Below are 26,295 nucleotides of genomic sequence, written 5' to 3'. Positions count from 1 at the left end.
GTTCTATAGGTTCCAGTAGTATCGGCCTCAACCAAATACTGCCGAGATGGCACACTTTTCAACTCTGATCGCAGGTGCCTGTCTGCTGATTTTATGCCCAACTAATGCTACTGCTCAAGACAGACAGGACGCTGAAGCAGAGACGACGACTATGACTGCTGACCAAGGTCAGACATCACCATTGGACGGCAGCATTCCAGCAAGGCCAATAGATTTTGGCGGGCTTGTGTCGGGCCTGCCTATATTTGGAGGCGGCTTTGGACCGCTGAGACCTATAGGTGGCGGCATGAGGCCACGGATATCAATAGGCGAGCCAATGAACGGAGGCGGTGTTCTTCCAGGATGGCCAACAAGCGAATCGACCAGCGGCACAGATACTGCGGAAGCAGCGACAGCGTCAAGTATGTTTTCACATCACCAGTTCTGTTATCATTAAGCAATCTGACGGTGGATAACGATAAACCTTTGACTGGCAGTGAACGGGACAATAATGGACAGTCCTTTTCAGACAATAAGTCGTCCAACGTTTTTTCGATGAGTATGTTCGACATTTGTATGCTTCACAGCTGCCTCCCGTGCCATGGAATTTATTCTCTGCCATGTAAATTATTCTTAACAGACACTCTATCTTCGTGTCTCTTCTTTTTGTCCGTGTTTACCACATATTCGTTTCCTCGCTGATTCCGCGGAGAGCCTCATTCCTTATCTTATTAGTTCACTTAATTTTCAACATTCTTCTACATCGCCAATTCTCGAATGCTTCTATTTGCTTCAGATTCTGTTTTCCCACAGTCCATGTTTTACTACCATAGCATGCTGTTCGCCAGACGTATTTTCTTAGAAATTTCCTCCTCAAATTAAGGTCTACGTTTCATAGCAGCAGATTGCTCTTGGCCAAGAATGCCCTTTTTGCAGTGCTAGTATGCTTTTTATGCCCTCCTTCTGCCATAGCAGACTGCTCTTGGCCAAGAATGCCCTTTTTGCAGTGCTAGTATGCTTTTTATGCCCTCCTTCTGCCATAGGTTATTTTGTTGCCTAGGTGGCAAAATTCCTCTACTTCGTGATCAACCAAATGTTTCTTCAATTTACTCTCAGTCAATTTTCTGTGCGCATTACGCTGATCATTCCATTCGACAGATCGTCGCTCTCACTGAGGATAGCTATGTCGTCAGCAAATCCTATCACTGACATCCTTTTGTCTTGAATAATAATTCCAGTCCTGAACATATCTTTTATTTCCGTTATTGTTTCTTCGGTGTAGAGATTGAATGGTAGGGGTAAAAGAGTACATTTCTGTCTTATACCCCTTTTAATCCGAACGCTTCGTACTTCATCTTCCACTCTTTTGTTTCCGCTTATTTCTTATATGGATTGTATATCACTCGTCTTTGCCTATTTTCCTCGGCATTTCGAACATGTTGTACTATTTTACAGTGTTGAATGCTATTTGCGGCTCGACAAATCCTATAAACGTGTCTTGATTTTTCTCCAATCTTGCTTCCATTACCGACCCCAACGTCAGAACTGCCTATCTGGTGTCTTTACCTTTTCTAAAGCCCAAATGATGGTCACCTAACAGATTCTCAATTTTATTATCATTTTTTTTGTATTATCTTGGGTGTTAATAAACTCTTTCAGCTGTACTGAGCTCTTGAGTACCTTGTAGGTACGGCTATCACAGCTGAGTAGTTATGTTGGGTATTAATAAAACGCTTCAGCTGTATTTACCTCTTTATTGTTGGATCACTGCCGGTTTCGTGACACTTATATTAGTCTTGTCAGCAAGATGGATGCTTGGAATGTTGACTGCGCAATAATTCTCGCACTTCTCGCTTCTTGCAGTTTTCGAAATGATGATATTTTTACGAAAGTCGGATGGTATATCGTCAGTCTCGCGCATTCTACGTACAAACGTGAATAGTCGTTCTGTTGCCAAATCTCTTACTAATTTTAGATATTCCGACTGGACGTTACCTATCGCTTCTGTCTTATTTGATTTTAAGTCTTCTAAAGCTCTGTTAAATACTGATTCTAATACTGCATTCCCTGTCTTTCCCCCTATCGACTGCTGCTTCTTCCTCTATCATGTAATCAGGTATGTCCTCTCCCTCATATAGGACTTTAGTGTACTCTTTCCACGCATCAGCTCGCTCCACTGCATTTAACAGAGGAATTCCTATTGCAGTCTTAATGTTGCATCTTTTGATTTTAATTGCACTGAAGGCTGTTTTGATTTCTGGATACGCTGAGTCGGTCCTTTCTACGTATGACTAGATGCAGGACGTCGGAGGATGCTAGATGCTAAGTCAAGTAAACGAAAAATGATTGTTCCAACAATTCGTACTTTAGTTCCCTAAGTTTTCAGATTATGAAAGGACTTCCCAATGTCATGATGACATTTTTTTTTCCTTTGCAATTCATTTTTTTCATTTAGTCTGTTTGCCAGTCACTTTTTCACCCATGACCTCACAAAACGTTGGCGTTTGTAGCGGACTCCACGTTGCTTTGGATCAGGCTACAAGAATTTCAACCAGAACATTGACTACTGTTTCGTTTTGTCGTTAATTGGTGTCCACATATTTCATCCATAGTAACTAGTTGATGCATGTATTTTTTTCTCCTTTGTTCCCTGAGATTACATTCCAAACATAAGTGTAAACAGTCCCTCATCTTTGGTCTTCAAGTATGTGAAATATCAGTGGAAACTAACAATAGATATAGTCAATCACAGTTATAACCCGTCGTGACTTTTGGGCCACCCTGTATAACACAGAAATTCGTTTCTGCATGTGCTTCTGTTCAACATAAGAAATGAGTCATTCATCTTGCAGTATGTTTTATTTACTTAATGTAGTACTCTTTTTGTTCCTATCTGTATAGTATCAACTGCGTGTGTTAAGGTCCCAGAATACTAATAATTAGTATCATTAATTGAAGATTAACGCTCAGGTAGTATTAGGAACAGACAGCTGGTTGAAAGTGAACAGCAAAGCTGAAACTGGAAGTGAATAACAACGCTATCTTAAATTATGAGTCGAAAATTTGTCGCAAGGATAGGTTAGTCGTCAATGATGGTGGCTTATTTATTTATTAGAGAACCAGAGAATATCTAGCGAGGATAGCAAGGATCAGATTGTGAATTAATCTGGGTGAAGTTAAGAATCAAAAGTCAGTCAAAAATTGGCAAATCGGATGCTTTTATAAGTTACCTACGCCAGGAGCTGCAGTGGCAGAGTGCTTCAGAAAAAACTTGCAGAATTTCGTCAATAAATTCCCTGATCCCGCTGTTGTAATGGGGGTGGTTTCAACTTGCCAGGTATAGATTGGGAGAGTCATGCTATCAAAACTGGTGCCAAGGATAGGGATTCATGTGGCATTATTCTGAATATCTTGTCCGTTATCCAGCAGATAACCAACTTATTTAACGTCTGAGGCCGCCTAGCAAAACACACACCTGTCCTCTTCGAATCGTTAACGAAGAAGATAGTATGAGCGATCTTATGGCTGTGTGTAGCATACTATGATAACGGGTATTTGAAGAAATGTTAAGACAGGCAAGAAACTATTTTTGCTTAACAAGTGTGAAAGGTGAGAAATTGAAGAGTATATGAGTGGTTAACGTGAAATATTCAGCATCGAGAGTGAAGAAGAAGAACACAAATGGAAAAAATTAAAAATAATCGTTCAAGCCTTAGATAAGTGTTTTCCGTGCAAGATCTTAAGGGATAAGAAAAACTCACCGTGGTGTAATAGCCGTGTCAAAAACTGCTACTTAAACAAAGATAGCTTCATGGCAGATTCAGGAAAAGTCCAAACCTAGTTACGAACAAAAACTGAACGAAATGAAAATGAACGTAAGGAGATCTATGAGAGAAGCGTTCCATGAGTCTGAAAGTAAAATTTTGTCAAAGTATCTGACTAAAAACCCTCAGAAGGTTTTGTCTTTAGTAATCGGTTCGAAGTAATCTATTCATTCACTTGGTGACCATAATGGCAACGAAACGGAAAATTACAGAAAGACCGAAATGCGTCTTCAGAAATACACTCCTGGAAATTGAAATAAGAACACCGTGAATTCATTGTCCCAGGAAGGGGAAACTTTATTGACACATTCCTGGGGTCAGATACATCACATGATCACACTGACAGAACCACAGGCACATAGACACAGGCAACAGAGCATGCACAATGTCGGCACTAGTACAGTGTATATCCACCTTTCGCAGCAATACAGAGTGCTATTCTCCCATGGAGACGATCGTAGAGATGCTGGATGTAGTCCTGTGGAACGGCTTGCCATGCCATTTCCACCTGGCGCCTCAACTGGACCAGCGTTCGTGCTGGACGTGCAGACCACGTGAGGCGACGCTTCATCCAGTCCCAAACATGCTCAATGGGGGACAGATCAGGAGATCTTGCTGGCCAGGGTAGTTGACTTACACCTTCTAGAGCACGTTGGGTGGCACGGGATACAGGGGGCGTGCATTGTCCTGTTGGAACAGCAAGTTCCCTTGCCAGTCTAGGAATGGTAGAACGATGGGTTCGATGACGGTTTGGATGTACCGTGCACTATTCAGTGTCCCCTCGACGATCACCAGAGGTGTACGGCCAGTGTAGGAGATCGCTCCCCACACCATGATGACGGGTGTTGGCCCTGTGTGCCTCGGTCGTATGCAGTCCTGATTGTGGCGCTCACCTGCACGGCGCCAAACACGCATACGACCATCATTGGCACCAAGGCAGAAGCGACTCTCATCGCTGAAGACGACACTTCTCCATTCGTCCCTCCATTCACGCCTGTCGCGACACCACTGGAGGCGGGCTGCACGATGTTGGGGCGTAAGCGGAAGACGGCCTAACGGTGTGCGGTACCGTAGCCCAGCTTCATGGAGACGGTTGCGAATGGTCCTCGCCGATACCCCAGGAGCAACAGTGTCCCTAATTTGGTGGGAAGTGGCGGTGCGGTTCCCTACGGCACTGCGTAGGATCCTACGGTCTTGGCGTGCATCCGTGCGTCGTTGCGGTCCGGTCCCAGGTCGACGGGCACGTGCACCTTCCGCTGACCACTGGCGACAACATCGATGTACTGTGGAGACCTCACGTCCCACGAGTTGAGCAATTCGGCGGTACGTCCACCAGGCCTCCCGCATGCCCACTATACGCCCTCGCCCAAAGTCCGTCAACTGCACATACGGTTCACGTCCACGCTGTCGCGGCATGCTACCAGTGTTAAAGACTGCGATGGAGCTCCGTATGCCACGGCAAACTGGCTGACACTGACGGCGGCGGTGCACAAATGCTGCGCAGCTAGCGCCATTCGACGGCCAACACCGCGGTTCCTGGTGTGTCCGCTGTGCCGTGCGTGTGATCATTGCTTGTACAGCCCTCTCGCAGTGTCCGGATCAAGTATGGTGGGTCTGACACACCGGTGTCAATGTGTTCTTTTTTCCATTTCAAGGAGTGTAGTTTGACCGCGGAAAGTAGTAATACGATCACTCCTTTCAATCATCGTACAAACTTTGAAATGGTAGATATGGCGATAACTGGTCATAGAAAAACAACTACGATCGGTTTTTAGTGAAAAAGCATCAGGACTAAATCAAATACGCGGAAGATTTCACTGAGATTATACGCAAGAAGTTGCTCCTCTGCTGCCAGCAGTTTATCGTACGTCGTCGGAGAAAGGAAGGATACCTAGCCACTGCAAAAAACCGCAGACCATTCCCATTTCTAAGAACACTCGTAGGACAGATGAACATAGTTATAGACCTATTTCGTTGACGTTAATCTGTTGTAGAATTATGGAAAATGTGCCCACGTATTACGACGTTTTTGGAAGACGAGAATCTTCTCTGTAAATACCAACATGGATTCCGCAAACAGAGGCCATGCAAAACAGTTCGCTCTGTTCTTCCGTGAGATACACAGCCCTGTAATCATCGGCCACCAGGCTGATGTAATGTCCTCGACTTCAGGAAGGCATTTACACTGCTGGGCATTAAAATAGCTACACCAAGAAGAAATGCTAATGAGTAACGGGTATTCATTGGACAAATACATTATACTAGAACTGACATGTGATTACATTTTCACGCAATTTGGGTGCATAGATCCTGAGAAATCAGTACCCACAACAACCACCTCTGGCCGTAATAACGACCTTGATACGCCTGGTCATTGAGTAAAACAGAGCGTGGATGGCGTGTACAGGTACAGCTGCCCATGCAGTTTCAACACGATACCACAGTTCATCAAGAGTAGTGACTGGCGCATTGTGACGAGCCAGTTGCTCGCCCACCATTCACCAGACGTTTTCAATTGGTGAGATATCTGGAGAATGTTTTGGCCAGGGCAGCAGTTGAACATTTTCTGTATCCAGAAAGGCCCGTACAGGACCTGCAACATGCGGTCGTGCATTATCTTGCTGAAATGTAGTGTTTCGCAGGAATCGAGTGAAGGGTAGTGCCATCGGTTGTAACACATCTGAAATGTAACGTCCATTGTTCAAAGCGCCGTCAATGCGAACAAGAGGTGACCGAGACGTGTAATCAATGGCATCCCATACCATCACGCCGGGTGATACGCCAGCATGGCGATGACGAATACCCGCTTCTAATGTGCGTTCACCGCGATATCGCCAAACATGGATGCGACCATCATGATGCTGTAAACAGAACCTGGATTCATCTGAAAAAATGACGTTTTGCCATTCATGCACCCAGGTTCGTCGTTGAGTACACCATCGCAGGCGCTCCTGTCTGTGACGCAGCGTCAAGGGTAACTGCAGCCATGGTCTCCGAGCTGATAGTCCTTGCTGCTGAAAACGTTGTCGAACTGTTCGTGCAGATGTTTGTTGTCTTGCAAACGTCCCCATCTGTTGACTCAGGGATCGAGACGTGGCTGCACGATCGGATAAGATGCCTGTGATCTCGACTGATACGAGGCCGTTGGGATCCAGCACGGCGTTCCGTATTACCCTCCTGAACCCACCGATTCCATATTATGCTGTCATTGGATCTCGACCAACGCGAACAGCAATGTCGCAATACGATAAACCGCAATCGCGATAGGCTACAATCCGACCTTTATCAAAGTCGGAAACGTGGTGAGACGCATTTCTCCTCCTTACGCGAGGCATCAAAACAACGTTTCACCAGGCAACGCCGGTCAACTGCTGTTTGTGTATGAGAAATCGGTTGAAAACTTTCCTCATGTCAGCACGTTGTAGGTGTCGCCACCGGCGCCAACCTTGTGTGAATGCTCTGAAAAGCTAATAATTTGCATTGCACAGCATCTTCTTCCTGTCGGTTAAACTTTGCGCCTGTAGCACGTCATCTTCGTGGTGTATCAATTTTAATGGCCAGTAGTGTAACATCATCCCGCACTGCCGATTAGTCAAAATAATACGAACTTACCGACTATTGGACGTGATTTGCGACTGTATTAAGACTTTCTTGAAAAAGAACTCAACATGTCGCTCTTAACGCCACAAGATCGACAGATGTAATTTCGGGAGCACTACCAGGAAGTGTATTGAGACTGTTACTGTATACAGTGTATATAAATGAGCTAGAAGAATGCTTCGGAAGCTAAGGCTATCCTCAGACGATGCGGTTATCTTTAAGAAGGCAGCAACGCCAGAAGACAGTAAAGGTTTGTATTGAGAATAACCTTTCACTATTGCAGACGCAGTATATGGATCAACATTCTTTGTTGCAACAAGGTTCCATGGTCTCCACATAATTATTGGAACAATCCTCTTAACAACATGTCCAGAAGGACCCACTGAGGATTGATTAACGGGTCGGGGACTGACAGCTGGCCCTGAACTTACATAAATGTAACATATTGCGCATACCATAGGAAAAGAAATCCACTGCCGTATATCTATAGTACTGATGACAAATTGCGGGAAACAGTAACTATTGTAAACTATCTGGGAGTATTTATCCGGATCTGCATAAGTTGAATGACCACATAAAACAAATATTAGGAAAGGCAGACGCGAGACGGAGATTCATTGGGAAAATCTTAAGGAAATGTAGCTCATCCACGAAAGTAATGGTTTACCAGGTGCTAGTTCTACCGATTCTTGTGTATCGTTTGTCAATGAGGCACTCTTAGGTGGTAGGACTGATGGGGACATAGAGAAGATCCAACGAAGACCGGCGCGTTTTGACAGGGGATCGTCTAGTCTAGGCGAGAGCGTTACAGATGTGCTCAACAAACTACTTTAGTAGATACTAAAAGAGAGGCGTTTTGCATCCTGGAGCGGTTTAGCGTTGAAAGTTTGAGAGAATACTGTCCAAGAAGAGTCGGACAACATATTACTTCCATAGCCATGGCTCTAAGCACTATGGGACTTAACATCTGAGGTCATCAGTCCCCTAGATTTAGAACGACTTAAACCTAACTAACCTATGGACGTCACACACATCCATGCCCGAGGCAGCATTCGAACCTGCTACCGTAGTAGCAGCGCGGTTCCGGACTGTAGCGCCTAGAACTGCTCGGCCACAACGACCGACGTATTACTTCCTTCCACATACGTCTCGCTATATGACTACAAAGATGAAAATTCGAGACCTTACAATACAGAAATTTATTTGTTCCCGCTAACCATTTGCAATTGGAACTGGTAAAGAGGGGGTGGGGGTGTCAGTTAGTGGTACCAGAAGTGCCCTTCGACATACACAGTCAAGTGGCTTCAAGATTACTGATGTAGATGAAGACATGGTCCACTTTCGTCTGTGATTGCTGTTTAGGACGTTCTTTCACATGGATCACCTTCGAAAGAAGTAAGACCACTCTTGATTCGAGCTTCCCATTTCCTAGCAGTAGAAAATTGTGCAGCAGACCCTTTGGCTCTTTATATTTCATCCTCAACTTTGGACGAATTCCGAGGAATGAAGCATCCACTACAAAATATTTTATGATGGGAGGGTATTTCCCTTTATTCATTTAAATAAAACATACATAACATTACAGTATCTACAAAATTATTAAAATATTCTCAACGTCCAAGTGGCATAAGGCTTTGGATTTGTTTCTGTACAAAATGTGTGAACATGTGATGTTTTTAGACTTTGTCTGAAGCAGTGTCGGCTTCTTTAATGGAAACTCCACAGTACTTCAACGAGTCAGTACCTACATTTACCACGATAAACAACTCCACGCGCAAGAAATTATCTAAACTGTTCCACAGTAACTGAAGCAAAACTTTATTTATATGAATAGTAAATCTACGTCTGGCAAGAAATTTTCTGTAATACAGCATAATCACAAGCAACTAATTTAAGATACTTTCAGAATTACTAGATTCAGAAACGTTATCAGTTATAAGGAAACGGTATTGAACTGTATTTATTTTTCACGAATATCGCGTTATAACTTTTTTACACATTTGTACGAAAGTAAAAAGGATGAAGATCGTAATTATAACTAAGTGCTTCGAAATCCATGAAACAACAGATAACACTTTCCTTAATTTATCAACATATACTGTGTCTTGACTTGTAGTCTCTGATCCAAAGTTACGCAAATTTTAGGTGTCAAGTTTGTGTGATACATGAGGCGTAATGACATTACGTACATGTCGTGACTTAAGCTACATTTTCTCCTTAACGTAAACCAAGACAGAGTTGCTCAACGATCACCTTTGCAAATGATCTGACAAGGGCTGTCGTCCGCTTAACGCCCTGTACACATTTCGGGAATTGTTGTGATGAGAGCGTGATAGAGGAACTACAACTACTACTGTTTTGCTGTGTAAGATGTGGGAAACAATACAGTATCAAAAATAGGGATCAACAATAACAAGTGGTCATTACTGAAAAGGGTCCGCCTGCCTAGCTGAGTGCTAACTTGCTTGCTTCCCATGCAGTGACCCGGGTTCGATTCCCGGCTGGGTTGGAGATTTTCTCAGCTCGTGGACTGGGTGTTGTGTTGTCCTCATCACCGGTCAGCAACTTGAACAAAGTAGCGTCGCCTGAAACAGGACTTGCACTCGGCGGGGCCGAATTTCCCCGTATTGTGTCCTCCCGACCAACAATGCCACATGCTCTTTTCATTTCTCCATCACTCCAAAGGATTCACGACTGATAAATTACAACGTCTTGCCCTCAAGCAGAGAGAAATATATAATTACACGAATGTAGAATTGTAGCTGGCAGCTACCACTTCCGGGAGCTTGCGTAAAGAATGACTTACAGCGGAACGATTACAAAAAACTAATCGCGGATAAGGCAGATGCCAGACATATTCTTGCAAGAATCCTTAAGAGACGTAGTACGTCCACAATCCTAGTTCGAGCAGTACCTGAATATTGCTCGTCAATCTGGGACCCGTGCAAGATGGGATTGATGCAGAAAAGAGAGAAGATCCAAAGAAGAGCGCCGTGTTTCGTTACAAGCTCATTTTGTAAGTGGTGAAACGTCTAGGAGATAGTTGTCAAACGCTAGTAGTAGACACTGTAGAGGAGGCGTTCTGCACCATTGTATGGTTTATTGTTAAAAGAAAGTAAATTTTGTGGAAGAGTCAGCCAACATACTGCGTCTTCCTACGTACGTCTCGCGAAATGATGATTAAAGTAAAATAAGAGGGATTAAAGCCCATACAGAGGCTGTCCAACAATCGCTCTCCTCACGAACCATTCGTGACTGGAAGAGTAAAGCGGAGAAGTGAGGGTGGTGCAAAAAGTACGCTAGATGTAAAAGCAGTTTTAGATCCCATTATCAAAAATAGTTAATAACAATTATCACTATGACAGAAGAAGACAAATAATTAGTTATCGAGCAAATTATTCGTTCGTCAAACACTCCATGAATAAGTTGCACGATTTGCTAGCTAGCATGGTCAGACATAGATTCCGAAAATGGATATTGGATTTTAAGGTATACCCAGGAGCAGATGTAGACTCAGATCACAATTTAGTAATGACGAATAGCAGACGAAATTTTGAAAGAATCATACAGTAGAATAGGTGTAGAAGAAAATTGGATACTGAAATTTTTTTCCCTCTAGTACCATGGAAGTCATTCCCTCATGTCTTAGAAGATGTCCTATCATCCTGTCCCTTCTCCTTATCAGTGTTTCCCACATATTCCTTTCCTCTCCGATTCTGCGTAGAACCTCCTCATTCCTTACCTTATCAGTCCTCCTAATTTTCAACAGTCGTCTATAGCACCACATCTCAAATGCTGCCTAGGTAGCAGAATTCCTTAACTTCAATGACTTCGTGACCGACAATCCTGATGTTAAGTTTCTCGCTGTTCTCATTTCTACTACTTCTCATTACCTTCGTCTTTCTCTGATTTACTCTCAAACTATACTGTGTACTCATTAGACTGTTCATTCCGTTCAGCAGATCATTTAATTCTTCTTCACTTTCACTCAGGATACCAATGTCATCAGCAAATCGAATCATTGATATCCTTTCAACTTGTATTTTAATTCCAATCCTGAACCTTTCTTTTATTTCCATCATTGCTTCCTCAATGTACAGATTGAAGAGTAGGGGCGAAAGGCTACAGCCTTGTCTTACTCCCTTCTTAATACGAGAACTTCGTTCTTGATCGTCCACTCTTATTATTCCCTCTTGGTTGTTGTACATATTGTATATGACACGTCTCTCCCTACAGCTTACCCCTACTTTTTTCAGAATCTTGAACAGCTTGCAATATTTTATATTGTTGAACGCTTTTTCCAGGTCGACAGATCCTATGAACGTGTCTTGATTTTTCTTCAGCCTTGCTTCCATTATTAGCCGTAACGTCAGAATTGCCTCTCTCGTGCCTTTACTTTTCCTAAAGAAAAACTTATCGTCACCTAGCGCATTCTCAATTTTCTTTTCCATTCTTCTGTATGTTATTCATGTAAGCACCTTCGATGCATGAGCTGTTAAGCTGATTGTGCGATAATTCTCGCACTTGTCAGCTCTTGCCGTCTTCCGAATTGTGTGGATGATGCTTTTCCGAAAGTCAGATGGTATGTCGCCAGACTCATATATTCTACACACCAATGTGAATAGTCGTTTTGTTGCCACTTCCCCTAATGATTTTAGAAATTCTGATGGAATGTTATCTATCCCTTCTGCCTTATTTGACCGTAAGTCCTCCAAAGCTCTTTTAAATTCCGATTCTGCTACTGGGTCCCCTATCTCTTCTAAATCGACTCCTGTTTCTTCTTCTATCACATCAAACAAATCTTCACCCTCACAGAGATTTTCAATGTATTCTTTACACAAATCTGCTCTCTCCTCTGTATTTAGCGGAATTCCTGTTGCACTCTTAATGGTACCACCGTTGCTTTTAATGTCACCAAAGGTTGTTTTGACTTTCCTGTATGCTGAGTCTGTGCTTCCGACAATCATATCATTTTCGATGTCTTCACATTTTTCCTGCAGCCATTTCGTCTTAGCTTCCATGCACTTCCTATTTATTTCATTCCTCAGCGACTTGTATTTCTGTATTCCTAATTTTCCCGGAACATGTTTGTACTTCCTCCTTTCATCAATCAACTGAAGTATTTCTTCTGTTACCCATGGTTTCTTCGCAGCTACCTTCTTTGTACCTATTGAAACGTCCCCTTAGAAAAATTTATACACGACTGTGCTTAAACTGACACACAATAGTTTTTAGCGCAACGCAATTTGAATTTCAAAAATCCCCACGAAAGAATGGCCCTGACTAACATTAACCTATATGTTTCACAAATCACTTACCTCACAAAAATCTTCGTTACTCGACCTACTGCAATACAGCGAGCGCCACTACTGCCAGTTAACTAAAAGATTCAAACTACGGAAGTCACTAACTACTGATAGGCACAGTTAGCAAATGAAAGATTTTAATAGAGAACAAACAATGTATTTACCTCACTAGTCATAATATATATAGCAGTTCATGACACCAATTCTTACAAATTTCAAAACTGCGCCATCTCTCTCCCCACGTCCACCACTGCTGGGAGCTCACCTCCAACTGCACAACGCTACGCTCTGTTAGTATCCAGCTGCCTCTGCTCAACACTACAATGGCAGACAACAATGCAAACTAAACACACACTGCGCACAGCACAGCCAGTGATTTTTCATACCAAGCGCTAAGCGGCGTTACCAATAAGAAAACCTAAACAGCCTACTTACATAGCCCCCATGCTCCCCACAAAAAATTTTTACAAATTGTTTTGGGCAGTGGCCAATAATGATTTGATAAAATTTTTCATAATTACTATAACAAAGATATCAAATGCACACACTTATTCATAGAATGTTGGTCAAAATCTAAAATTTTCTCACAGTCCATATAGACAGTCCTGATCATTCATCACAGTAAAATAGTAGTGTTTTTCTCAAAGACTGAGCAATAAAAGAAAATGCACACAGAAGTAGTGGATTTCCATGCAGTCTTGAAGAAGTAGTGTTGTCCTTCCAACGAAAGACAGTGCTGACTCTTGACATGCAGACAGGTAATGGGCCACAACAGAGTCAGTCGATGTTGAAGACTATTGGTAGGTAGGTCATCACAGAGCAGACCCACTGTAGTCCTGGTAGAGATTACGGTATTGGTGGGCCACCAGAGGTGTAGACCCATTGCAGTCCTTGTAGAAATAATGGTATTGGTGGGTCATCAAAGGTGTAGACCCACTGTAGTCCTTGTAGAGATGGCCAGCAGCCATCTGTTTGACTGTACAGATGCACAATCACCATTGAAGAGTCTTGCGGATAATATAACAAGTCCATAACCACCACTTGTGCACTCAGAAAAATTGTTTTTGAAATGTCCTTAGAACCAGCAATGCTGTTATCCAGTCCCTTACGAAGTTATTAACACATGTGCAAACACTATCAGTCCCTACTTCTCACATATTGTCCATATACTATGACCAACAGAAACGTGTGCAGTGAAATGTAATTTACAAGTTACTTAATTTGATGAACTGGTGTCAGTTATAATTTTATAACATAAGAATGCAATAACAAAGGTACAAAATACATCTTTAAAGAACATAATACTACAGATAACATTTGCAGTAGTACAGGCTTTACAAAAGAATCGAAATAGCAAATACATCAGTGTTACAAAAATTACGACATAAGTACATACATAAAAGATCAGAATAACTTTTGAAACATCAACTTCACACATGAGCATTAGAACAAAATAGAATAAATAATGTCTAAACATCTTTACAAAGTAAATAACATATTATTGATGCAAATTATATTTGAGGATAACAGTTTTCCTCATCATAGCGAATGTAGCTTAGTATTAGAACAGAAAAAATTCTATGAAACAGTACACAGAGACAGGAAGAAAATAAATACACAAGGGTACACAAACACATAGTGGGATACACAAAAGGAAAGGACAGGGTTTGTTTTCAGGGTAACATTTGGTACTGGAGTCCAACCGAAAACGTCATTCCATAGATCACCCCTCTTATTTCGACATTTGCTCCAGCCAAAAAAAATCCTATCCAAGCATGCTTTCTGCACCCTCTTTCAAAAATAGTTTTCCACCACTGTACGCTACTTTTTTGGCCAAACCATTTTCTTATAGCTTCTCAATGCTTTTCTTCCAATTCATCATAGTTAGTTTCTTATATAGTCTACCCCCTCTTAAGCTAACTTAAACCTAATGAGCTCAGATGCTAAACTAATGGATGAGGCAATGCAGCAGCACAAAACAGTTAATACAAACAGCAATGACAAAAAAAAAATGCAAGTAAGCATAGCGTGCAGCAATAAATGTAATAATTTATATCTAAACATGACAAAGCTGAAGCAGAAAAAAATATTACAGTAAAAATGTTTAATACCTATGTCACACCTTAACACTAGAGTGATGCATCACTAGAACATACGCTAGCAGATAAGTTACCAAATCGTAAAAAAAAATATTTTTGCAAGTCCTGTGAAGGGAAATGTCTACTTGTGCCCTCTTTTCTAAGGAAGTACATCATAAAATGATTCTTTACTGGGTCTGTAGACAGAAAGTAGTTATATTAGTACATGTATTAAATTTTAATTTAAACAATGCTGCGTTGCAACAAGAAACTAGATATTAAACAAAATAGGCATTTCATAATGCAGTAAACAATCTTCCAGCTAGCAAGACAATAGACATGAAACGTTTCTCATCATTCCATTTCAGTAAATATCATAAATTAAGAACTCTACAGTGTAATCATGTTTTCAAGTTTGAGGGTGTCGTATTTACGATGCTTTCTACAAAGGAATGTCAATAGCGAGGATAATGGCCTCCTTTTTTTTTCTCCACCTGTGCCTCTGACAGGCACACACTAATGGCTTTTTTTCCAGGCGCCTGTCGCGCAGCTGGGTGCCCACGACGCATTACGTGCAGGTGGTCACTTACCTTTCTTACTGAAAAATTTACGACATCAGTTTCCACTACAGTGACAGTCACATATAAAAATATTTTCACAGGTTGAGAATTTGCGTTACAAATCTGTAGAAACAAAATGCTTTAAATATAATAGTGTCCAAAAAATTTTCATCGGCATTGTAATACATTCACGCATTTACATACATTTCATAACTCTTAAAGTACGATTCTTGGTTTCCAACAACCTTTTGCACAAACCAGAGTCCCTAACCACTACTCATTATTCCTTGCTTTATTACACATATGCATATTTGTCGACACTTCTTCAATATTTAATCATAAGAAATACATAGCATAATCAAATTCCTAACATAGCATCAGCCTACTGATCATAAACATACCACAATAGCGTAATACACATCGTCATCATAACATCATAAAACCTCAGCCAAATCTCAAAATCGTTGTGGCTTACTATTTCAAAACCTAAAAAAAAATCTGTGCTCATGTCAAAAGTGTCATCTACCTCAAACGTACTTTAAAAATAATGACCCCATACCAAATACATCATTCAAAACTCTCATAGTATCACAATGGTTCTGAAAAAATACGAACAGTTCACAAAGTACAGACAAAATACAATTTCGTAAGTGTGAAGTTATCCAACAGTGTAATTACGTAAACATGTGTCACTGATGTAGTAAAAAAAAATGTTTGTCTCTCAGTTAAATGATCAGATAGCTGTGTAATTTATGTGTTAGAGAAATATGGTACCGATGTGTAAAGTTGTATAAACAAATACCATATTAGCTAGGGCTCCTTGTGCTTGCCAAACACATGGTACACAAAGTAAGCGTGTACCCCCCTGAGGAATAATGTAATTATATCCTCAGATGTTACAGATCACAGCAATGGAATGAAATGTATCACGGAAAACTTTCTTTGTAATTCAAATACGTTGAAAAATAAATAGTTTAATGTGTGTCCTGTAGCGCTAAATGTGCGTCTTGCTGTAAGACAATCTCTGTGTAAGTGTCGTAGTTATTGTCCTCCGAAAGCTAAGTTCTGCAGAAGTCAATGTACTTACCTCATGATAAACGAAATTGAAATGCTTTGCGTATAGATATCTTAGTTATTACGCTTATTGCCGTGATCAAGTAAGTACTGTACTGTACGTATTGTTGTGCTACAGAAAAGGCTGTCTCATTGTAGCTATACCACAAACGTTACTACTAAAACATGTTTTACTTTCCAGAAAAATTCAGAAAAACTGTGCAGATATAAAACAGATAAACTGCAAAAGCAACATTGTAAATTGTCACTCATTAGTAGCGCCGTGATAAAATTGTGTAGCTGTCACATAAACTAACCACTGTATCATCTGGTATCTCACAGAAAGTACTTTAAATCCAGAACGTATTTTCAAGTAAACCAAAATGTTGCATTAAAATCTCATTAGCAGTACTGGTAAATGTTCTAAGTATGTGAGCCTTATGGTCGTTACGTAATCGTGCAATTAACAAGCAAGAATGTACACACACAATAAAACTGTGACGTCTGTTCATTATAACCATGCATTCGTAATTTCTGTTTAAAAATATTCCCTAGGTTCTAGACTGGATATTTAACTTCAAACATTGTTGCATGTTAACAGTTTCTAAGTCTGACAAAGCATACTAGTAATGTAAAGTGAAAAGTTTTATAGCAAGGACTAAGTTAAAAAAACAGATTATCTCTAAATAAACGGTTTTACATGTGAAATGTGGTGCAATCCTTTACGCTTTCTAGGGCGCAGAGTTTAACTTCAAAGTGATTATCATGTTGTATACGACGGTAAGGAATGCTAAAATTTTTCTCAATCTTAGCGTCTATGCTATTTTTCTCTGAGGCAGCCGGCGCACGCGACTGCCTGCGGTGCGAGTCATTGTCTGTTTCTTTGTTGGCGCGCGTCGTTATTGGGATTAGGAGACCTAACTTCCACAAATTCACCTTGCCGATAGGGCCCTGCTCTGTTTGAATCCCGCCAGTTCTGATGCAATTCAGGTCTGTCGTTACGATCAAATCGTCTGTCGTCATGTCGGTAATTTCTGCAATTAATTTCTTGTCGGTCACGTGGTGGAGAATTTCTCCCTGAATCGTAACTGCGCACTGGACCGTTGCGTCTGAAGTTATTCCGTCTCCCTTGATAATAATTATTTTGGTTCCCGTATTGTCTGTTTCTCTGAATGTCTCTGTGATATTCATTACTACGGAAATGCGATCTTTCTCTGTAACTATTACTCTGCCAGTGGTTGTCATATGGGTGGTGTCTGTTTTGGTCATGATTTGTGCTGTGAGAATGGCCTTGTCGTGTCCAGTTATTGTTTCTTTCATAGCGGAATTGCGAAGGATGTGACCTGTAGTGATTGTTTTCCTGTTTTCGCATCCCGCAACTGTCTGTGTCAATTTCCAGTTCTTGTAACAGTCCCTGAAAAGCTTCAATGTCGTCTTTGCATCGTCCTGCTAAAATAATCTGTCGTAAATGTTCAGGTAATTTGATTAAGCAAATGCGGATGAGTTCTGACGGGCTGTATGGGTTTGAAAGATACTGATTCTTATGTAACATGTCTTCAAAATATTTGACAAGACTTGAAAATTCAGATTGTTCGAAATGTTTCATCTTTATGATGCTATGTTTTACTCGGGTTTGTGTAGCTTGAGACCAATATGCTGAGAGGAAGGCATGATAAAATTCTCCTTCACTGGGACAATCGTGAATGACCGATAGCATTCTTACAGCTGGTTCATTCTCCAAGTAGCCACACATAAATTCTAATCTGTGCTCTAATGACCAGTTGGGAGGAAAACAATGAGAGAATTGATGGAGCCACGCTTGTGGATGAATGTCGTTGCCAGAATTCTTAAATGTTTTGAATTTACGTGTAGTAATGAACAGCTTATAGTCAAAATCATCGTGTTGGCGGGTCGCATATCGGTCATTGTTACGTCGTTTCGGCGGTTCCATCTCAAAATTCGGTGTACTTTGCCAATTTCTTTCATAATCTCCAAAGTGCCCTGTGTTGTTATTTTGTGGCAGTTCCGTATTTTTATGTCCCTCTTCCCGTATTGGAGTGCGAGTGTCCTCTGAAATACGTAATTCTTGTATTACCTGTGTCAACTGATCTTGTACTTCCCGGATTTCTCTTTGGTGTTGCGTATTAATTTGACTCTGATTTTGTTTGAATTTCGTAATTTGTTCGAACTCTTCTGTGTCATTAAAGACTACCGGTTTTGTCTCACTTTTGCTGTGTTTGTCTCTGATTTTGTTCCATTTTGTCTAACTTTTGAAGATTTTGTTCCATTGTGTCTAACTTTAGAAGCTTTTGCAGTGTTTGTCTCTGATTTTGTTCCATTGTGTCTAACTTTTGAAGCTTTTGCTGTGTTTGTCTCTGATTTTGTTCCATTGTGTCCTCCATGTGTCTTTCTGAACCAATTTTCAGAGTATCTACTGTGTCCTTTAAGTTTTCTTGAGTTTTTGCAAGTTGCGTAACCGAATCGGTAGATGCAACTGAGTCAATTTTAGCTTGCAAAGTCTCATGATTTTCATGAACAATTGTTTGCAGTTCTTTTATGGCTGCTTCGTGATTCTGTAATGCATTTTCATGCCGCGAAAAAAAAAGGTTGGAAATGCTCACAAATTTGTGTTTTTACGTTATTACAGACTTTTTGACATTTCGATTCGATTTTATGTAATTCAGTAGTTAAATCTTCACGTGTTTGTTCAAGCGTATGTTCCACTGAGTCTAACTTTTGAAGCTTTTACTCCATTGCGTCTCACTTTTGCTGTGTTTGTCTCTGATTTTATTCCAATGTGTCTAACTTTTGAAGATTTTGTTCCATTGTGTCTAACTTTAGAAGCTTTTGCAGTGTTTGTCTCTGATTTTGTTCCATTGTGTCTAACTTTTGAAGCTTTTGCTGTGTTTGTCTCTGATTTTGTTCCATTGTGTCTAACTTTTGAAGATTTTGTCCCATTTGTTTCTGATTTTGTTCAAGCGTTGTGTCTAACTTTTGTAGCCTTTGTCCCATTTGTTGTATTAACTGTAATAACAGTGCACTGGTGTCTGAAACATGTTCCTCAGTGCTTTTCGGCAATATTCGCATTTTGAAAAGCAGAAAATATGTCTTGATTTATTTGAGAAAACGGTGAGGACGCAAAATCTGAATCTACAGTATTTGCAAGATTGTGTCCTGTCAGTTCGGAATCCTGAGGCGAGCTGTTGCCGACCGATTGATCGATAACGCTTCCCTGTTCACTAATTGTTTCACTGCCTACACCATTATTTGCAACCCGCTCCATTTCCCTATGCACAATTACCAAATTACTACTTTGAACATTAGTTAATTCATTACATGGTGGCGCTAACACACTGCTTTCGTCTTCACTGTCATTTCTCAGTTTACTTTGGAGCCTAATATTACGTTTTTCACACGCCGTTATTGTCACAATTTTTCACACGACAACACAGAAAAACACAATTTGAAGAACAAAAATAAGAGAACACATTAACATAGCACTGAAAATAATATCTAGTTAATTGCAAGCACAGCTGCGAAATACTTCGTGCAAAACTACATGCATGCCACAACTATTTTACTGCACAACAATGAAAGACTGCAACTACAAAGGAAATTCTCTCTATAATTACGCGCTAGCAATAAAAAAAGATCTACATTAATTACACAAACTACAAGAAAAAATCAGAAGATTCCAGTGAGGTATCCTCGGCTAAGGGTCGACATATGAAACGTCCCCTTAGAAAAATTTATACATGACTGTGCTTAAACTGACACACAATAGTTTTTAGCGCAACACAATCTGACTTTCAAAAATCCCTACGAAAGAATGGCCCTAACTAACATTAACCTATATGTTTCACAAATCACTTACCTCACAAAAATCTTCGTTACTCGAACTACTGCAATACAGCGAGCGCCACTACTGCCAGTTAACTAAAAGATTCAAACTACGGAAGTCACTAACCACTGATAGGCACAGTTGGCAAATGAAAGATTTTAATAGAGAACAAACAATGTATTTACCTCACTAGTCATAATACATATAGCAGTTCATGACACCAATTCTTACAAATTTCAAAACTGCGCCATCTCTCTCCCCACGTCCACCACTGCTGGTGGTTCACCTCCAACTGCGCAACGCTACGCTCTGTTAGTATCCAGCTGCCTCTGCTCAACACTACAATGGCAGACAACAATGCAAACTAAACACACACTGCGCACAGCACAGCCAGTGATTTTTCATACAGAGCGCTAAGCGGCGTTACCAATAAGAGAACCTAAACAGCCTACTTACACTATGTTTTCCTTCCCAACTTCTGTGATGGCCCTTTTTAGAGACGTCCATTCCTCTTCAACTGTGTTGCCTTCTGCGCTATTCCTTATTGCTGTATCTATAGAGTTAGAGAACTTCAAACGTATCTCGTCAGTCCTTAGAACTCCCGTATCCCACTTCTTTGCTTATTGATTCTTCCTGACTAATGTCTTGAACTTCAGCCTACTCTTCATCACTACTATATTGTGATCTGAGTCTATATCTGCTTCTGGGTACGTTTTACAGTCCAGTATCTGATTTCGGAATCTCTGTCTCACCATGATGTAATCTAATTGAAGTCTCCCCGTATCTCCCGGCCTTTTCCAGGTATACCTCCTCCTCTTGTGATTCTTGAACAGGGTATTCGCTATTACTAGCTGAAACTTGTTACAGAACTGAATTAGACTTTCTCCTCTTTCATTCCTTGTCCAAAGCCGATGTTCTCCTGTAACCTTTTCTTCTACTCCTTCCCCTACAACTGCATTCCAGTCGCCCATGACTATTAGATTTTCGTCCCCCTTTACATACTGCATTACCCTTTCAATATCCTCATACACTTTCTCTATCTGTTCATCTTCAACTTGCGAAGTCGGCATGTATACCTGAACTATCGTTGTCGGTGTTGGTCTGCTGTCGATTCTGATTAGAACAACCCGGTTACTGAACTGTTCACAGTAACAGACCCTCTGCCCAACCTTCCTATTCATAACGAATCCTACACCTGTTATACCATATTCTGCTGCTGTTGATATTACCCCATACTCATCTGACCAAAAATTCTTGTCTTCCTTCCACTTCACTTCTCTGACCCCTACTATATCTAGATTGAGCCTTTGCATTTCCCTTTTCAGATTTTCTAGTTTCCCTACCACGCCCCGACTCGTAGAACATTATGCTTTCGTTGATTCTTTTTCTCTTGGTAATCTCTCCCTTGGCAGTCCCCTCTCGGAGGTCCGAATGGGGGACTATTCCGGAATCTTTTGCCAATGGAGAGATCATCATGACACTTCTTCAATGACAGGCCACATGTCCTGTGGATACACGTTACGTGTCTTTAATGCAGTGGTTTCCATTGCCTTCTGCATCCTCATGTCGTTGATCATTGCTGATTATTCCGCCTTTAAGGGCAATTTCCCACCACTAGGACAAGAGAGTGCCCTGAACCTCTATCCGCTCTTCCGCCCTCTTTGACAAGGCCGTTGGTAGAAAGATGCTGACTTCTTATGCCGGAAGTCTTTCGGCCGCAAATGCTGATTATTTATCAAAATTTAGGCAGTGGCAGGGATCGAACCCGGGTCCGAAAACGTTTTGACTATGACTCAAAGACGCTACCCCAAGACCACGGGTAAGTTAGAACTACTGAAACCTAACTAAGCTAAGCACATCACTCTCAGCCATGCCCGAGGCAGGATTCGAACGTGCGACCGTAACGGTCGCGCGTATCCAGGCTGAAGCGCCTAGAACCGCTCGGCCACACAGGCTGGCTTGGATACTGAAGTACTGGGCAAGGATGAGACGTGACTGAAGCTCGCTAAAGATGTAGATACTGTGGTAAGGAGTACCACGCTCGGCTGTTCTGTTCAAGAGAAGTGAACATCCCTAATCAGACCAATCACGGGAATTGGCAAAACAAATATAGGTATTAGGTAGGTGACTGAGAAGAACGTTCGGCAACAGAAGAAATATTTCAATCAATGGAAGAAAGATGGAAGTACAAATATGTTCGGGGAAAGAAAATACAGCAGTATAAGTCATTAAGGAATGAAATAAATAGGAAGCACAGGGAGGCGAAGGTGAAATGGCTGCAGAAAAGATGAGTACAGCAAAAGAAATGATTGTCGGAAGGACTGACTCAGCATACAGAAAAGCCAAACAACTTTGTGTGTGCTTAAAATTAAGAACGGTACCGTTTAAAGAGAAATAAGATTTCAACTGTTAAATGGTTCAAATGTCTCTGAGCACTACGGGACTTAACATCTACGGTCATCAGTCCCCTATAACTTAGAACTACTTAAACCTAACTAACATAAGAACATCACACAACACCCAGTCATCACGAGGCAGAACTGTTAAGAGAGCAGATATGTGGAAAACGTACATATAAAACCTACATGATGGCAAGGAATCAGAATTTAGAGGAGCTTTCGAAGACCTACTTTTAAATAAGGCAGAAGGATAGATAACATTCCGATGAAATGTCTAAAATCACTGAGGGAAGTGACAACCAAACGACTATTCAAGTTGTGGTGTAGAATCTATGGAACTGGTGACGTACCACACAATTCCGAAGACAGGAATTGTAGGTCAGTTCAGAACTATCGCACAATCAGCTTAACAGCTCATGCATCCAAGCTGCTGAGAAGGATAATACACAGAAGACTGGAAATGACATGGCAGAGGATGACATGGCAGTCGGTCGGCACTGAATGGTTCGAAAGGACCAGCAGACGGCGCTTGGCTTCTTTAGGTACGCCGAGGGACGGATGAGACGCGTTTGCAGCAAGACATTTCTGGCGTGTAATCATCATCGTTTGGAAGCGCGATGGGAGTGGGGGGGGGGGGGGAGGGAGGAATCTTCAGCGACCTTATCGAATAGACCCCTCAATCTTCCGCTATAGTGAGAAAACTACAGGGTTATAGGTTGGATGTTATTTTCTCCTCCAAATGGAGGCCGTTAAAGAAGCAACGTTAGCTGACTGGAACGATTGAACGAGGCCTTACTGAACAAATAATTTCAGCATAACTGCAAGTGATATGGAACCTTAATCGGGATGTATGACTGGAAATGTTAACTCTCATCATACCGAATTCAGATTTATATGAGAACGAATCTTTCAGATAGAATTAAACTGGGTCCCTTATCGGGACTCAAATCGGTAACTTTACCTTTCAGGGGTAATATTCTTTCCCTCTGACCGCACCAGGCGCGACTCTGTAGGGGTCCGTGCTCGCAGCCTTACTTCAGTAGCACGTGTCTCTTACATATCAGAGAACACAGAAGTGGTCCTCTATGCCTTGTGGGGCTAGCACTCCTGGAAGAAGGGATGTTGCTTAGAAACGACCTACCCACAGTCTACCGGACTGATGAAAACTATGAAGGTTGTAAAGGCGTTCAAAACAGTGCCCACTCAGTACCAGTGTGAAAGATTCATTCTGGAAACAGTCAGCTAGTCTATGGCGAAGACATTTCTCCACAGTATCCTTTCTACCAGGAGTGCTGGTGCCGCAAGCTATGCAGGGGATCTTTTGTGAAATTTGGAATGTAGGAGACAGATAGTGCGGATGTAAAGCTGCGAGGTTGGCTCTCCCACTATGGCATGTTCGGGATAGCTCACTTATTACAGCACTCGCCCACGAATGGCAAATGCCCCAGGTTCAATTCCCGATCTAGAATACCGTTTTAATATCTCATAAAGGTTCAAAATGTCGCACAGTAAGCTTGAGAGTGAATACTTCATATGTCTCGTATGTCATATATCTGCACTAAGGGACTTACTTACAATTCTTGATATAATCTTGGTGATAAGGAAGTTACTGCAGAGGGAAATGTGCTGGTCCTATAGTAAATTTACTTGTCCGTAATGGTAGATACGATACTGCGTGAAGAGTTCGACAGAGCACTGAAAGACCTGAGTCGAAACAAGGCTCCGGGAGTAGACAACATTCCATTAGAACTACTGACGGCCTTGGGAGAGCCAGTCCTGACAAAACTCTACCATCTGGTGAGCAATTTGTATGAGACAGGCGAAATACCCTCATACTTCAAGAAGAGTATAATAATTCCAATCCCAAAGAAAGCAAGTGTTGACAGATGTGAAAATTACCAAACAATCAGATTAATAAGCCACAGCTGCAAAATACTAACACGAATTCTTTACAGACGAATGGAAAAACTAATAGAAGCCGACCTCGGGGAAGATCAGTTTGGATTCCGTACAAATACTGGAACACGTGAGGCAGTACTGACCTTACGACTTATCTTAGAAGAAAGATTAAGGAAAGGCAAACCTACGATTCTAGCATTTGTAGACTTAGAGGAAGCTTTTGACAATGCTGACTGGAATACTCTCTTTCAAATTCTAAAGGTGGCAGGGGTAAAATACAGGGAGCGAAAGGCTATTTACAATTTGTACAGAAACCAGATGGCAGTTATAAGAGTCGAGGGACATGAAAGGGAAGCAGTGGTTGGGAAGGGAGTAAGACAGGGTTGTAGCCTCTCCCCGATGTTATTCAATCTGTATATTGAGCAAGCAGTAAAGGAAACGAAAGAAAAATTCGGAGTAGGAACTAAAATCCATGGAGAAAAAATAAAAACTTTGAGGTTCGCCGATGACATTGTAATTCTGTCAGAGACAGCAAAGGACTTGGAAGAGCAGTTGAATAGAATGGACAGTGTCTTGAAATAAGGATATAAGATGAACACCAGCAAAAGCAAAATGAGGATAATGGAATGTAGTCGAATTAAGTCGGGTGATGCTGAGGGAACTAGATTAGGAAATGAGACACTTAAAGTAGTAAATGAGTTTTGCTATTTAGGGAGCAAAATAACTGATGATGGTCGAAGTAGAGAGGATATAAAATGTAGACTGGCAATGGCAAGGAAAGCGTTTCTGAAGAAGAGAAATTTGTTAACATCGAGTATAGATTTAAGTGTCAGGAAGTCATTTATGAAAGTATTTGTGTGGAGTGTAGTCATGTATGGAAGTGAAACATGGACGATAAATAGTTTAGACAAGAAGAGAATAGAATCTTTCGAAATGTGGCGCTACAGAAGAATGCTGAAGATTAGATGGGTAGATCACATAATTAATGAGGAAGTATTGAATAGGATTGGCGAGAAGAGAAGTTTGTGGCACAACTTGACCAGAAGAAGGGATCGGTTGGTAGGACATGTTCTGAGGCATCAAGGGATCACCAATTTAGTATTGGAGGGAAGCATGGAGGGTAAAAATCGTAGAGTGAGACCAAGAGATGAATACACTAAGCAGATTCAGAAGGATGTAGGTTGCAGTAGGTACTGGGAGATGAAGCAGTTTGCACAGGATAGAGTAGCATGGAGAGCTGCATCAAACCAGTCTCAGGACTGAAGACGACAACAACAACAACTTGTCCATCAACTTGTTCCAGGCTCCCGAGCAGGCGAAACTCGACTTGCTGACTCCAGACACAGGGGCAGCTCTCCGACAGCGGCCCACGGCGGAGCAGCCAAAGGCAGGAAGTCCGTCAAGCGCGCCAGGGGGCGCAGAGGATGAGCCACTGCACTCCATTGGGAACAACTTCTCGAGCGAAATGGACTGGAAGATGGCTCATTGTAACCAAATTCATACTTTTGCTTACGATTTTTGAATAAAGGATTGCTTACTTCTTTCAGTAATCCAAATTTCTTGAGGGCATTCTTTATCACGACTAGGCAAACAAAACTCTCATATTTGGCAGATAAATTATACACCTTTCCATGTCAGGTGACCTCCTTTTCGCATTCCTCCTCCATCATTTCCTCCCCCTCCCCCTTCCTCACCTTGTCTCCAGCTCTTCCTTCTTATATCGATTAAGAACATTCTTCCTCCAACAGCCATCTTC

General features: G+C 41.5%; 1 protein-coding gene across 1 annotated transcript; it reads left to right on the top strand.

The window, feature by feature from the left end:
- LOC126349798 (uncharacterized) lies at positions 1–26,079 on the top strand. The gene is made up of 2 exons (XM_050002463.1): positions 1–401; positions 25,843–26,079. The coding sequence occupies exons 1-2, from the start codon at positions 47–49 to the stop codon at positions 25,965–25,967; spliced, it is 480 nt and encodes a 159-aa protein (XP_049858420.1). The 5' UTR covers positions 1–46; the 3' UTR covers positions 25,968–26,079.
- Positions 26,080–26,295: the final 216 nt, after the last annotated feature.

Source organism: Schistocerca gregaria, chromosome 1, assembly GCF_023897955.1.
Source record: "Schistocerca gregaria isolate iqSchGreg1 chromosome 1, iqSchGreg1.2, whole genome shotgun sequence".
Taxonomy (NCBI): domain Eukaryota; kingdom Metazoa; phylum Arthropoda; class Insecta; order Orthoptera; family Acrididae; genus Schistocerca; species Schistocerca gregaria.
This window is presented reverse-complemented; position numbering and strand designations above follow the sequence as displayed.

Excerpts from the sequence above, each read along its gene's own strand:
- LOC126349798 (XM_050002463.1), top strand. The coding sequence starts at position 47 with ATGGCACACTTTTCAACTCTGATCGCAGGTGCCTGTCTGCTGATTTTA. Across the intron at positions 402-25,842 it reads GGAAGCAGCGACAGCGTCAA|GCTCCCGAGCAGGCGAAACT; the intron begins GTATGTTTTCAC and ends AACTTGTTCCAG.